The following is a 15,905-nucleotide window of genomic DNA, read 5'->3' as shown; positions in this document are numbered from 1 at the left end:
TGATGTTTCTTGTGGTAATGTTAAAGGATGCGCTGGTTGTCGGAATAGATCTGGATGTAAAGAGCATTCATTGGGAGGGTTGACATTTAGGATTAACTATTGATTAAATAGTGATTCTATGGAGGAGACAGAGTTTTGGGTCATTTGCTGAAGCAGAGAAAGACTTGGGGTGTGCAAATGATGGTGGCATTGTCAGTGTATTGTATTGCGGAGGCAAGTTGGCTTCATGCCGGTTGTTTGTGAAGATATTCAATAGTACTGGGGCAACAACTGAAACTTGAGGAACACCAATGGCAACAGGGAGGAAGGAGGAAAGGTTCTTATTCCATTTTACAGCCTGTTCTCTTTCAGAGAGAGAGAGCTGAAGAACCAAGAAGGAGATGAGTGATAGGGAAGATATGACCTGGTGGGATACTGTGTCTAATGCTTTTGATAAGTCCAAGAAAAGGAAGGATGCCAGGTGGCCATTGTTTATGCTAGTATTTATGGTTTCAGAGAAACGTAGGAGGGCTGCTGTTGTGCTGTGGTATTGCCAAAAAGCATTTTGTGTGTGAGAAAGTAGGATACTGTTAGGAGTTGGGAGTGATACATTTTTCTTTGGAGAGGGGGTAAGCATTGCTGTGGGTCAGGAGTTGGTATGGTCTGAGGCTGATCCTCCTTTGTGAAGTGGTGTTATGTGAGATTTTTCTCCAGATAAACAGGAAGTGGTTTTCAGTGATAGATCTGTTTATGAGTACTGAGTTGTGTTATGCAAGGGCTTCAACAGCAATCCTGAGGTATTCACATGGCAGTTTGTTTGCAGCAGGTGCAGTGTTTTTCACCTTTTGGAGCTGCTTTTTGATAGTTGAGGTCATTACTGTCTGAAAGGGAAAAAAAGAGGGCTGCCTTGAGTATGTATGGTAAGGAAAGAAAGTAAAGACTGTGGATTAGTTTCTAAGAGAGAGACAGGGCAGACTGAGGGAAACGTGTGTGTTAAATAGGGTGTCTATGTTGTCATTGTTGTTTGTAGTCATGATGAGGTGGTAGTTTGACTGGGGTATAATAGGGTGTTTATGTTTGTCCAGAATTGCTTGGGATTCTGGTGATTACTTTGGAATGAATGAAAGTAAGTAGTTTTGTCTAATGTGACATTTTGCTCAGTGATTTCTAAACCTGGAAATTTGCAGTGTTTCCTGTATTCTTCCTTTGCTCCATGCTTTACAGGCTTTCTCTCCATTTAGCATGAGTTCTCTAGTTTCTTTAATGAGCTATGGAGCAGACTTGCTTAGGTTCTTTTTATTCTGATGTTAAGAACTATGCCACTGAAGTGGATAGCAGCAGCATCTACTGGTAATATTTTTTTAGAGTATTCCAGTTATAATGGGTGAAGTAGTTAATAAAGGAATCTTTGCTGAAGGTGAAGAGTTTACATGCTTGTTTTAAGATTATATGTCTAGGAGTGTGATTAGTGAGATAATAAATATACAATAGCATATAAATGCACACGGTAAGTGCGTCACTTCTAAATAATATACAGGAAACCACAGCACATTCAGAAGACCATTGCTTCATTTTACTAAAGCAGGCACACAGCTATGCAACTGGCTCCAATGTCTGAAAAAGATACAGTGTCAAGCTCAGAACACTTTCCATTCAAACCACATTCTAAGTTCCAAGGACAGAATATAGAAGAAATAGCAGCCAATGGCCTGCTGTATTATGCACTAGTCATGGTCTACTTGAAGTGCTGTACTTCCTTAAACTTTTTTGGCCAATGAGCAGATCACTCCCACTGAGACTTACCAATCCAGATCTCTGAAGTCAGTCCTGTAAGGAAGATCAAACTTTCAAGGATAGTAGAAAAACAACCACGCTCTGGAGCTGAAAACTGCTGCAATTTATTGTCTTCTGGTACCTCGGCTATACAAGCCTTCACAGGAATAAATTCTCAACATACAGCAGTGCTTTTTATAGAAACATCAATTAAATAATTAACTTTTTTTTAAAGTTTTTTAAAGAACCATGATACATTACATTTATATACATTTATAAACTAAGATTCATTTCTAAATTCAAGCCCCTAGGGGCAAGTATGCCAAAATTCAGTATAAATCTACTTTCCAAATTTAATAGCTTTTGAGCATAATTACCACCATTTATATAATCAGGTTTAGCCAATACACAGAAAAAAAGATATTCAGTAACTCCCCCATGGACTGTATGAAAGTGTTCAGAAATAGGGTTATCCAACCTACAATTCCTAACATCACCTAAATGCTCAAGAATACACGTTTTCACTTTACATCTAGTTTGACCAATATACCATCTAGGGGATATACAGCCACAACCCACAATATATACTACCCCACAAGATAGACAATTAAATCTATCTGTAGCCACATATTTCACACCATTTATTACATCCCCTGATATATTCTTCACTTTCGAACATACTTTGCACTTTCAACACTTGAACATACCAGTATTTTTTACCCTAGAACCAATGTTATATCTCAGACTAAGCAATTCTCTTAAATTTGGGAACCTCTCATATGAAAAGGTAACATAGATTTATACTGAATTTTGGCACACTTGCCCCTAGGGGCTTGAATTTAGAAATGAATCTTAGTTTATAAATGTATGGAAATGTAATGTATCATGGTTCTTTAAAAAACTCTTTAAAAAACGTTTTAAAAAAAGTTAATTGATTAATTATTTAATTGATGTTTCTATAAAAAGCACTGCTGTATGTTGTAAATTTATTCCTGTGAAGGCTTGTATAACCGAGGTACCAGAAGACAATAAATTGCAGCAGTTTTCAGCTCCAGAGCGTAATTGTTTTTCTGTTATTGTTCTTATGGTTTTTGAATATTTCCAGGATAGTAGCAAGAACCCTGTCATCAGTAAAGTGGCAACACAACATTTTTTTCTTTGCTGTGCCAGATTACTAATATGTCTTCTTGTCATGACTTAAACAGTGATGACATCTTTTAGGGCACATTGGAGACAAGTGGGTTTAGCAATACTACAACAGTGACTAAAATTTGCTGTCCTTAAAATGTGAAATGTACCCAAGAATTTAACAAGGTTTGTATTGGGAAATGGCATAATGGTTTAGATGTTTACGCCACAGATACAATGTAGAGGTTTTGATTCTCACCTTTAGGGAAAATGGCTAGGCTTAAAAGAGCCCACGAGGGCAACTAACCTGGTACTGACTAATGAAGCAATATAAAATTATTAGTAAGTACCAATCATTGATATTGCATTATACTGGATGCTAATATCTAGGAAGGGTGAGACCAATTATTTTCCTCTACATTGGGAATGGTACTCCAAGAAGAAATGATTAACAAATACAGTAAAAAAGCAATCAGTCCTGTTATTTGCTGTCTCTTCTTGACTACTAAAGTTTCATCCATTATGTTCCCATTTACCTAAAATTAAATCATTCATCCTTGAACTGCAGCTACCTTCCCTTTCTATGTTGGTTATACTTATTTATTTATGATAGATTAACTGAAAATGCCTACAGAGCATCTAGGTTTTCATCTTCTGATGCCAGAGCCACTGCAAAAAAAATATTACGCTACCTTCGTTTGAATATACTGTTTCCTTTCTCATATGTGATACTACTGCAATACAACACATCTTCAGAGTACTATAAAGAAGCGACATTGCTTTATCTGTCTCTCGCTCTCTTTTTCTTCCACTATATGGAAATATGCAGCTTGTTTTAAAAAAAATTGTTTGCCTAATAACCGAAAGTAGCATTCTGCATTTTGCTATAAAAATACAGAAAAATGATGGCTCTACTATTTCCCATAAATGGCTCATTGTACGAGCATCTATTACGTATTCATGAGGAGAATAATGACATTGTCGACCTTCATTCTATGGCATTCACATTTCTCAACTCAGAAAAAACTTTTTCCAGTAGCGCAGAAACTGTGTAGCAATCCATTACCTCCAGATACTCATCTCACAGAATGCAAATATTTAGAATCAAACTAATTGATCACTTTGCCTTAAATTCAAAATGAATATAATTCAGCGATTCATAAATTCAGTTTGTTCTCTTCAAAAACCCTTAATCTTAGCGTCCTTAGGCTAGGCCATATGATAATTGCCCTCCTAATATTTTTAAAGACAAATCTGCAAGAAAAAATCCTAATAATCCTGCTGAACAAAGCCAAAAGAAAATTTTTTTTCCCTGTTTTTACTGCTTTGTTACATTTTTTAGCTGTTCTATAAAAATAATTATAGACCCAAAATGTGTCTTTATTATTAGTGATTCCTCTTCAGGTTAAAAGGACCTGCAGGAATTACATTATATATCACATTTAGCATGCTCCCTCCTCCTCATCCGCTCCCCTTCCATCTTACCTTTTTTCTCCAATTGTCAAGAATGACATTCTACTCCTCTGTGTGGTTATTGAGTATAACCTATCTCTTCACTACCGTAATCTACCTACATCAAGCTGTAGTTGTGTTTGTTTCTTTCCCTACCTTTTAGCTCTTTTTTCCCCTCACATATTGCCTTGGGTATCTTATCTGTAGCAATTTGTTTATGTTTTCCATCTGTGATAGTGACCTATAACAGATATTACTACCATGCTATTCAAATGTAAAGTGATATGCTTGCTAGTGTATCTGCTGTACTATTACATTTATAGTCCTGGACTAATATATAAAAAGGAATGTATTTTTATAGTTTTCATTATCCATGCACTATATACTTTATGTCATGGCTGCTTTTGGACTAGTCTGTGGCAGACAAGAGTTCTTGAACAAGTTCACTCACCAGGTTAGTAATAACGAAATCCCAGTCGGACCTTTCTACAGCACTGAAAATATGACCTCCAACAAAGACAGAACTTAAGAAACAGCTCTCCTGTTCCTCATAAAACATTACCATCATTTGGTTTAAAATAGTATTGTTTTTTTACTTATTGTGTTATCATACACTAGCATAGACCTACAAAATATTATACACAGTAAAATAGCATTAACTAGTCAGTGTGTGTAATCAGCTACAGTATGTGGCATATTTGAGTATATGATTATAAATAAAGGCCTGGATTCCAAAAGAGTTTCTCTCACTTTAACTCTGCCTTGTTTAGGAAAGGCCTTACTTCAGTGTAAGGAGTGTCTATAAACAGGCTTATTTTAGGGACCAGATTCCAAAACACCAGCTATCAGTGTAAGTGGCCGAAAGCATGATTTTTTTCTATCCTAAATAACATTCATGCAAATTATCTATATTTATCTAATTTATTTTATATCCACTGTCAACATCATTATCATTGTTTTCTTCTCAAAACCCCAGGCAAGGTTAAAATCTTCTACAAAACAGAAAATCTTAGGACAAACTAACTAGAATAAACTGCAAAAATGAGTTGTGCAAGTTCTATGTACAAACTTCATCACGTGCTCTCTTTTGCTGCATTAAACACAATGAGATAATTAACAATTGTAGAGTAAATGCAAAAAATACTTTAGTAAATGACAGCCTCTGTATTAGTAATTAATTGGGGAAACTGGTACACTCACACAACAGGCAGGATCTTCTCTGCCAACTTTTGCATTTTTGATTTTTATGAGTCTTTTAAAATATTCCAGACTGCTACTACCCATGCAGCTGCTGTATGTTACATCACAATCTACTGCCAAAATTTGTCTTATGTGGCTCCACGTAATTAAATATAAGCATGGTATAACAAAATGTTTCCTGCACAGTATGTTAACAGGATGCCACAGAGGTGCAGGAAATCCTGGAAAATAAAAAAGAAAAAGTAAAAAAAAAAACATATTCAGAAAACTGCGGTTACTTGAATTGTTAATTTGAAGGCACAGTTTGATAATGGGGCTTTTTTTTTGTTTGTTTGTTTCTGGTTCTGCATTAGTTCAGATCAGTACACAAACAGGTAACATTTCTGAGACAGCAAACCATAATGCTGCATACATGAACTGAACTGAGCCCCATAGTCTGCGATAATTTATGGAAATCCACATGAAGACGGCTGCCTAACTAACAAGCTCCAATGAGGAGAGAGTGAATATGCAAGTTTCTTGCAAGTTGTCATAGCAATAAAATATAGTATCTTATCATGAACTGTTTTCTTGCCCTCCTGACAGCTGAGCAGATATATTAAATACTTTGCCTGGTCTCCAGTCAGGCTGAGCAGGTATTTTAAATACTTTGCCTGGTCTCCAGTAAAAGGGACATAGTATTTCTGAAAAGATGAGGCCTACGGAAAAAAATCCGATCTGAATATTTCTCTGTTTTGGTGTAAAGAATGTGTGTGTGTGTCTATACACTGGTATGCATGTGTGCATGTACGTGTGTGTGTGTTTTATGCACATGACTTTGTGCAGGGGAGTGATTTAAAGGAATGTATACCATACCAATTTTATATTTGCTGCCTTTTTGTCATGTTTTCCTAGACCTGCTACTATGCAGTTTTCCTTTGCATTTCTTTTTATAACTCTTGCCATTTGTATGCCTTGCCACTATTGTTCATAATCGGTCAGTGCTGACTGCTAAACTTTCCAGGAAAGACATTCAGTGAGCTGAAACTTCACAGCTGCAGGGGGATATTGCAGTATCACACTACCATTATGTTTTTGCTTATGAAATCATAAAAAAGGAAAGAAAGACTCATGGATAGATGGAAACAAAAAGGTAACATGACTAAAACTGCCTCTAACCGACATTTGCCTTAATTGGTTCAAATTTAATTTATCAGGTTGTAGCATACCTCTCAAATGTCCAAGATTTCACAGTTTCACAGAATTTCCAGATTTTTGCCTCATATTTTTGGTTTCTTCCTTATAAAATTTGTGGATTTGTGCAAACTCGCTGACTATTGCAGTATCTAAAAAATGACAAACCTTTGAGTAGTATACGTTATACCTTTCAAAAAATGCATGTTTATTTTAGCAACTTTTTAATTTAATTGAAAATCTGCTGCTATTTGGGGGCATTTGCCCCTTCCCCCATCTCTAATTCTTGCTCTAAGAAGTTGACAGTTATGATTTGCAGGCATATTTCTATAGACCATGCAGGCATCAGAAACAGCGGGGAGCACCAGTGCCATTTTTGTCTCACCCTCAATGTGTTTTAAAGGTTCTTCGCAGATTGTTAAAGGTGCATTTATGTCATGGATATATATGGGAATCAGCAAGCAAGCATGCCCACAAATATCCCTATCTCATAAACAATTTCTTTATAAGTAAATGACAGGATTTTTAATAAGCAAACTGTAATTAGCTTTAAACACTTTTGGGTGGCCACAATGGTGCAGCGGTTAGCGTTGTCGCCTCACAGCAAGAGGTTCTCTGGTGCGATCCTTGTCTGGGGTGCCTTCTGTGCAGAGTCTGCATGTCCTCCCTGTTGTCACGTGGGCTTCCTCTGGGTGCTCTGGTTTCCTCCCACATCCCAAAGACATGCTGTAGGTGGATTGGACACTCTAAATTGGCCCTAGGCATGAGTGTATGTGACAGGTGATCCGCTGTGGCGACCCCTAACCGGGAAAAGCCGAAAAAAGAATAAGAATGAACTTTAAACACTTTTAAACTTTATACAATAAATATGAGTGCAGCATTTAAATTTGCACTGTATGATCCTAAATGGAGTTACGAAGCTATCAGATGTTAAACTGTCTTACAGATTACTTTATTCTACTGTACAAGCCAGCTGCAAGACATGTTTTATGTCAACCACCCTTCTAAAGTAATATAATTTACTCAGAGACCATTACATTTCAAAGAAAAATAAATCCTTTGCTTCTGAAGTAAGCTTTGCACAGTCTGTTTCTGATTAAGTAGCCTTTTCAGTTAGTCTGCATGAAAGTACTCATGAAATCAAATTTGACAAATTAAGATTTTACTAACTATACATTTTCAAACATATTGCTTCTTCTTCTTGTATTTTATGCAGTAGCCATGAAACAATTCCCTTTGCAGCTCATTTCCTGAGATCTTGTTTATACATGTACAACTGTGTATATGCACATGTGCGCACACACAAATTCATGTAGGTGCACGCGAACACACACACACACACACACACACACACACACACACACACACATAGTATGCACACTCACTCACAAATGCACGAGCACATATGCATGCATGTGACATGTCCCTGCTATATTTTTTTCATTTTATTCTTTAGTATTATTATTATAATTATTATTGATTTTATTAAGTTATATGTAACATGGGAAGTGTGGGCAAACAGAAGACTTCGCAGTAGTTATCCATTTCTTCTCTAGTAAGTTAAACAACAATTAAATGAAAATATGAACATCGTAATGATTTTTATGTGGTGTTTTAGGGAGAAGGGTTGTTAACGATGATACTCGAAAACTAAATGTATTCTGGGTGCCTTTCTACAGGAAAAAAAGAAAAAAGTGCAAACAAGCAAGGCGCTTGAGTTTCATAAAGGAGTTCCTTTTCCTTAAAACAACATGCAGTTATTACTTCCAAGCTTTTCAGCCACTAAAGGTCTTGATAAAGGCTAATCCTGTAAATGCATGTCTAATAAAATGCAATGACTTCTGTCTCACGTTTGACACACTGCACATGTAGAACACAAGGATACAAAAGAACTGGAATATCAGACATGCCTGCTATATAAATAGAACGCTTCTTAGAGTGGATATTAATAAAACAATATTTATTCTAGGCTGCTGTCAGCAACACTGTTTTGGATTTGGATGAGAGTTTTTTGTTTTTATGGAGAGCACTGCAACAGACAGAGCAATGAGCTTATTTGCTAGACATTTTACGTATCATCTAACAGTGGCAGAAAAAATATAGATTGTGCATGAATATCCTTACATTGACTAAAACAATGGGTAAGAAAGAATATTGTGTTTCGTTTACAAGAATCATCTGGCTTCTGTATGCAACAATTAAAGAAATGTATTCCTGTGAAAAGAACACTTGCTGTCTGTTTAGCACTGTGAGTGAAAACTGTGTGCTGCTAACTAACTACATCCTATAGACTTTGGTTTGATCCCTGCGACCTTTAGGTGAATGTGGTCTGAGTATAGCATGCCATTAAACAGACTACAGTTCTAGATTCACCAGTGAGAATAAAGACTTCATCTTAATGGACTGTTCTTGTAACAAGAAACTAAAAACGTTCTATACAGATATAAAGCAAAGATAATTAACACAGCAGGTGCAGTAGTATAATTATATAATTAAAATAATTTACCACCCTCCCCAAATGCACACACACAAAATTTATGTAGTTGCAGATTTTTCAAATCTTTGTGAATCCATCCACTTTTTTCCAGAAACGGAATAATAAACTGATGTCTGTTGTTGGATTATATGAAGATGAGTATAGATGATTCATGATATGTATCTAGATTAGCTTGATATCATGCATCTCAGCACAGTTTTCTTAGCATGACGTTCATTGTACTCAACTGACTATTTTATAATGAAGCCAAATAAGGCATTTTCTCACACACAGCAGATGTTATTTCACCCCATATTAATTTTATTTGCAATTTGGAAGTAGAATACAGAGAGCAATAAGTCAAACAGAGGTGAAATCAAAGTGAAGAGTAGTTAAGCTAAAGCAAAATAGCAATAAAACATTCAACTTCATCTAGTATATAAATAAAACAAACATAGGCTGCTATGTGTAATTACAGGGTAATTCCGTCAAAGGAGTTTGGCGAACAGTAAATATGTAGCGCAAATCTTAACCAAATTCCATTCCTCAGTACTTACATCTGCCTTTGTAAGTGATAACGCAACATGTGACAGATTATGTGTTTATAAAGAACAACCCACACACTAAGAGGATGTAAGACATGAGGTGAAGCAAAGTGTTTTAGTAAACTGAGGCATGTATAAAACTGTTACTTAGTTTAGGCTACATACGAAATGGTGTTATGTCCTGTTTCTAAAATCAAACATAATGTTTAAAAAATAAGTCATTGCATTATAGAAAGAAGGCTGTGTGATATATATATTTTTACAAATAAGTACAAAGGGTGATTATATTTGACCAAAGATGATTAGAATGTTCTAATAAACAATCTATTCTTCTAGCTTCCTTAGTTGTGATTATCTTTTACACAGCAGACCTTTTTCATTTTCTTTTAGAACTGAGCAGTACTATTTTTTGGGCTCTAAAAATTAAGGTCCCCTTATCCACCTTTTAGCAAATTCTTCCAATATCATTACTTTTGATCCTAAAACAACTCCTTTTCTGTTATATATACCCCTTCATATATGTTTTCAACGCTGCATTTACCAATAAAGCCATGTGTTTACCCCTTCATATATGTTTTCAACGCTGCATTTACCAACAAAGCCATGTGTTTACCCCTTCATATATGTTTTCAACGCTGCATTTACCAACAAAGCCATGTGTTTACCCCTTCATATATGTTTTCAACGCTGCATTTACCAACAAAGCCATGTGTTTACCCCTTCATATATGTTTTCAACGCTGCATTTACCAACAAAGCCATGTGTTTTTTTCATTACATTCTTATTAAGGTAAAGACCTGTGAACAAATTAGGGCATATGTGGGCTTGACTCCCCCAATTTCCTCTGTATACTAAATGACTTAACAGCATTCATTTAATTATATATGTTAAAAGCTAAAATGGTAGTTGTGCCTAGCGTTTTCTTTTACAAAATTAACACAGATAAGCTAACTAAAAATAATATTTTTACCCCACCAACACACTTGCACTAATACTCAGTGTTGCTGCCCTGCTGAATGTGGATGTAGTCAGCTGTTGTGGGCAGAGATGAATGGCGCTACAGACATGTGACGTTTTAGTCTTTTTATCACTTCTCCAAAAAATTGTACCACGAAAGGCTTCAACGTGTGATGCTCTAGGAAATCTATGGCAGGATATGGGCACAGTCTTGTCCAGATGAATTTCAAAGGATATGGACACAGTCTTGTCCAGATGAATTTCAAAGGACATAGGACTGACATTGGGTGTCAAATTATAATTTCATTAAAACCAAACATTCCTTTTCCCTAATTTTTGCAACAAAATTCCACAATCTTAATTTACAACATAACCCCATTTCTATGCTTCCGAGCTTTGAGAAAGTAATTCAAAATTCTGTTGCAGATTTTATTAAAAGAAAATGAGCACATTCTTAATACATGCAAAGAATCATAAATACAGGAAGTAAAAAGTTTACTATGATCCCTCCCTCTATAAATAACTCTATATTAAACTGGCAGAAGTTGTCCTAATAAATTACAGTCAACATTATTATGCATTTCTTAGCCAGAAACTGAACATGGCATTTTTATGTGGTTGATTTGTTAAAACCACAACTCCCACAGTACAGTAGTGAGTAATATGATGGATGATCTTATTTTGCTAAGAAAATATTTTTTGCAGGATTTTTTTTAATTTACAAATGGAGCCATAGCACAATGAAATCATATTGGAACGGATGTGCTATAGAGAAGCTCACTTCACAAAGAGCTCTTTGGTGAAACTACAATTCACCTTTACACATCATATCAAAACCCAAATGGCACCTTGCTTCTGGCGTGCTGTTAATGCCCTACACTATATTACTTCAGCTCTCTTTTTGCTTTAGATTCATATCACATTTTAAACTAATAAAAAAAAAAACATTGTGAATATATAGAGACAAGTACTCATCACTGAAAATGGCACAACACATTTGGAATTTGAATTAACTTCACAAAAGGAGACAAAAGCTACTAATTATGAGTAATTATATGATAATAATGTAGCTACCTACTCTGAGCCCATGATAATTGCAATGAAGTCAGGAAAGTGACAATGTAGAATAAATCCAGCATTTGGCTGTCTGCTGTTTTTCCACTGTGCAGATAAAACTGAAAGTGAAGTTAAACCCTTTGAAGTTTCAGAGTTTCTCCATCCACATGCCGCTGTTTGCCTCTGGTGCTGAAGTCCTCTGCTCGAAGTCTGTTGTGAGCTGCAACTTCTGTGAACTTAAAGCGATGCCTTAGAATTGGCAGTACAGGATCTGGAGGAATAGTGAATGGTAACGTCCTATTTATGTGACCTTAACACCCCCTCCCCAAACCAAGCCTAGATCATGTCCCATTGGCTTGTGTTTCAGAAGATATAATTTCTGGAACAGTAACAGGACACTAAAAAAAGGTGGGGGTGTTGTTAGTTTACCCAAAAGGAAACTAACCAAGCTGAATCAACACAAATTCCAAACATTACAAAGGTGACACACCAGGGATTAAAGCATGATTATAAAGTGTATGTGTGGAGTGGAAAGTACAGGATCTAAATCTGCATATGCAGTTTTTTATTTTTTTTAAATGTTAAGGTGGAATATACCTCTGTTTATCACACCAGCTTTTTGAGAAGCTGTTTCTGATCACAGGATGCATAGATGTAAAACTGATCTCAACTTATAAGGCTGATTGTGCACCAAAGAGCCTTTTGAACTGAGGATGTGCAGGTAAATGTAATTAAAGGAAGCAAATGTACATCATATCATCATATCTCTTACCTAGTTTCTGTACACTTAACATAGACTTAGTCATGGAACAATATACATAGCTCTCTCAATAAAAAATATGTTATATATATATAGCAACACACATAGTAATCCAGTAATCCAGTTAAACACACGGATATCCATCAACATACACACAATAAACCAGTAATCCAGGTAAACATACACATGCGTAGACATACACACACATCCAGGTAAAATGCGTTCATACATATTCAGGCAAAATACATTAATATATACTGCTGAATAACACAATGGGTATAAATATAAGCAAATATATTCAAAGACAAGCAAATGCAAACTTTTCCAGAAAGAAAAAAGTACATAATGAGTAAGTATATTTATTTTTATTCCTTCAAGCCTGACCTCAGTGGTAGGAGGAATTTGGCTTCATTGGTAAAAGCCCTTATTTCAGGACAAGCATAAGTTACCAGTAACCATCAATGGCCAAGCCAGGAGTAACTGATTCCATGAGGTAAGTGCTACATTCACAGCAGTTTCCAAATCCTTTATACAGCCCCCCCACACACACACACACACACACACACACACACACACACTTCCATCAAGATTCCTGGACAAACAGAACATTAAAACTAAGGACTGTGCGTTCTTTATACATCATATTTCTGGATACAGGGGAACTGGGTTCAAGCCCTCCTCATTTGTATATCGGGACCTCAGGTGAAAACATCTTTACTCTGTCAGCCCCCCCCCCCTTCTTACTTGTCTCTGAATGGGGAGCACTGATTTCATCATGCAAATATTACAGTAGCAAACGGCAGAGTGGGAAGAGAACATTTTTGCTACAGATGAAGTATTTTTCCAGAATTTGTTGTAGAAATGGAAATGCTATGACCCACCAGGTAGTGGTGATTAGTTAGAGTGAATGAGAGCAACAGGCAGACAGAGTAGATATTTTTCATCTCAAACCAAGTTTGCAGTCTCATCTGTATATAAACAGTGCAGTACCAATGCAGTTAGAAGAGTATAACATTTGGGTTTTGTATAATTTGTTTTGTTTTGCTGTATTTAAATTTGAAATAGCAGATTTCTTGGTACATGCATAGTAAATCACTTTTCTGTGTCTGAAGACATATGTCTGTAGTGCATACAGTGTAGGTTTATAACCTGTCTACTGAACTGGCCCCATTTTTATTAGCAGAAAACAAAGCATACTGGGACTTAATGACATCACAACTGAAAAGAGACTTAAGAAGCTGGACAACTTCTGATATAGTTTTGATGAGGATTCGGACTTTTTCATACAGATCCACTTGGCTATTATTTTTAGCTGTGTGGCTGGAGCTTAATGATCAGTTTAACAGCAAAGTAACCCCTCTGTACTCCCCGCAATCACCCTGCACATAGCAGGCACATGAGATCAGGTTAGTAATATAGCAAACAAGAATACATACAATAATTCAAATCAGAATGCAAAAAATCCATCCAAGGGTTGCTAGGGTTGCAAGGCTGCCAAAGGGATATGTCAAAGGACTTGCTGGTGTTTGTTAGCAATTCACGGTTTCATCTGACTATCAAAAGTCTCTATACAGAGAATGAGCATTACTTGAAAACTAATATGATATATCTTCAACAATAAACATCTTGAGTGATAAGATTCAAAATGAACAGCTCATTTCAGCATGTCATGTATGAAAGAAAAGTCCAAGTACCTCAAGGGAGTCCACTGTGTCCAAAGGGCACCATAAAAATTCTGAAACTGCAAACTGGTCAGCTCAGAGGAAATATTTGGAAGTATTATTTCACTAAAAGTATGGTGGATGACTGTAACAGTCTTGGTAAAGAAATAAATAGTAGGGCAAAAACAATTATGGAATTCAAGAGGTAATGGGATAAATATAAAGGAAACTTTATAATGTGTAGGGGAAATGTTGGTTCAGCATGATTTGCCATTTCTCAATTCTGTTCCGCTAGCACAGGCATAGCATATGTGTTTGCACCACCAAAGGCCCAGGCTGGAGTAGCAAATTAAACACTAGGGGGCTGGCTAAAAGGGAGGGGTAAAGCTTTGTCTTGCTCACCCCTTCCTGACAATGTGAAAAGAGCATGTGTAACAGCTGTTACCACAACAGTATCTGGTGACGACCGGAGACCTGAGGGGATGTTTTCCTCTAAAAGGGGGAACAGCACTACCAAAGGCACTGCACCAGATGAGTGAGTCAGGGGCATTAACTTATTGTTCTAACTGGTACTTACAAGGACATGCATGCAGGAAACGATAAGGAATAAAATTTAAAAAATGTATACAAAATAAAAAAGAAGATGTAGAATTTGAATTAGAGAGATAAACAGTCCACTATGTGGACCATATGGTCTTCATCTGTGCTAAGCATTTAGGGTTCTGGAAGTATCCAGTAAGATGTATGCATCAGGATGATAAGTGTCATCCTTTATTATGGCTACTGTTAAATTTATAAAGTGGCTTTAAACTATCGGTATCTACCCATAGTGTTCAAGGAGGCCACTGGTCAGACTAAATGCTGTCTGTCTTTCTTGAAACTTATGACCATTGCAGGGTATTATGCAAAGAAAAGCACAGTATGCATCATGCATTTTTTTAAATGGGTGTGGGTTTTGCTGTAATGGTCTTATGCATTAGATGATGCATGAGACAGAGATATAAGTAGGGGATTAATGGAAACCAGCCCAAAGCTTCCATCCTCATACAGTAATACAATCCCTATCAGTATCCAAACATAAGGCTGGTCACATGAGCTGCAGTGAGTCCAGCTTAATTAAACAGTCTGTAACATGATTAGTGATATTAGTGATATTTGTTAGATATCTAGAATGAAATTATAAGGGGAAAGTGTCAGATTCACCAAGGAGCCTTTCTTATGATGTAGGACCAGCTTCAGCTACTAGTCTAGCCATAAATCTAGCAGAACAAAGATTTTGAGATCGGCATTCAGTGAGGAAAGGGGAATTATTGTTTTTTCAGTATATTGATTCGGTGTTGCTTAAATTATTTTTCACTGCTTTTTGATTTAATTTTTTTGTCTTAAATAACTACATCATATATATATATATATATATATACAGATGTAGATATGTAAATAGATAGATTATAGATGTCCTATGGAACTGAACAATCAGCAAGTTGATTATTTTGAACTTAAGTAAAGACGAAGAAGTGTGAGAACTTAAGCCAGTTTTCATGATGTCTGTTTTATATTCGAATCAGTAGTTTTTGAAAACAGTCTGAAAGTCAAATATTTTTTCTTAAATGAACAGCAGTTGATTCAGGAAATACTGAAAAGGGATTTTAGGTCGTTTTGCAGATGAAAAGACATTAGTATTGGTTGTCTACAAAAAACCGAGTGGACTGTGTTATCTACATAATACATAGTTTTGATTTTCTTAA

At 36.1% G+C, this 15,905-nt stretch overlaps 1 protein-coding gene across 2 annotated transcripts in view; it reads right to left on the bottom strand.

The window, feature by feature from the left end:
• LOC122817610 (cartilage intermediate layer protein 2-like) overlaps positions 1 to 12,002 on the bottom strand; it is a 193,488-nt gene extending 181,486 nt beyond the window's left edge. For both annotated transcript variants that reach the window (XM_044090654.1, XM_044090655.1), the window contains exon 1: positions 11,762 to 12,002. In XM_044090654.1, coding sequence (XP_043946589.1) covers positions 11,762 to 11,822 — 61 coding nt within the window. In that variant the 5' untranslated portion in view covers positions 11,823 to 12,002. The remainder of the gene's footprint in view (positions 1 to 11,761) is intronic.
• Positions 12,003 to 15,905: the final 3,903 nt, after the last annotated feature.

This window comes from Protopterus annectens, chromosome 13.part0 (assembly GCF_019279795.1).
Source record: "Protopterus annectens isolate FY-2018-M chromosome 13.part0, PAN1.0, whole genome shotgun sequence".
Lineage (NCBI taxonomy): Eukaryota > Metazoa > Chordata > Ceratodontiformes > Protopteridae > Protopterus > Protopterus annectens.
Note: the sequence above shows the minus strand (reverse complement) of the source record. Positions and strands in the feature narration are given on the sequence as shown.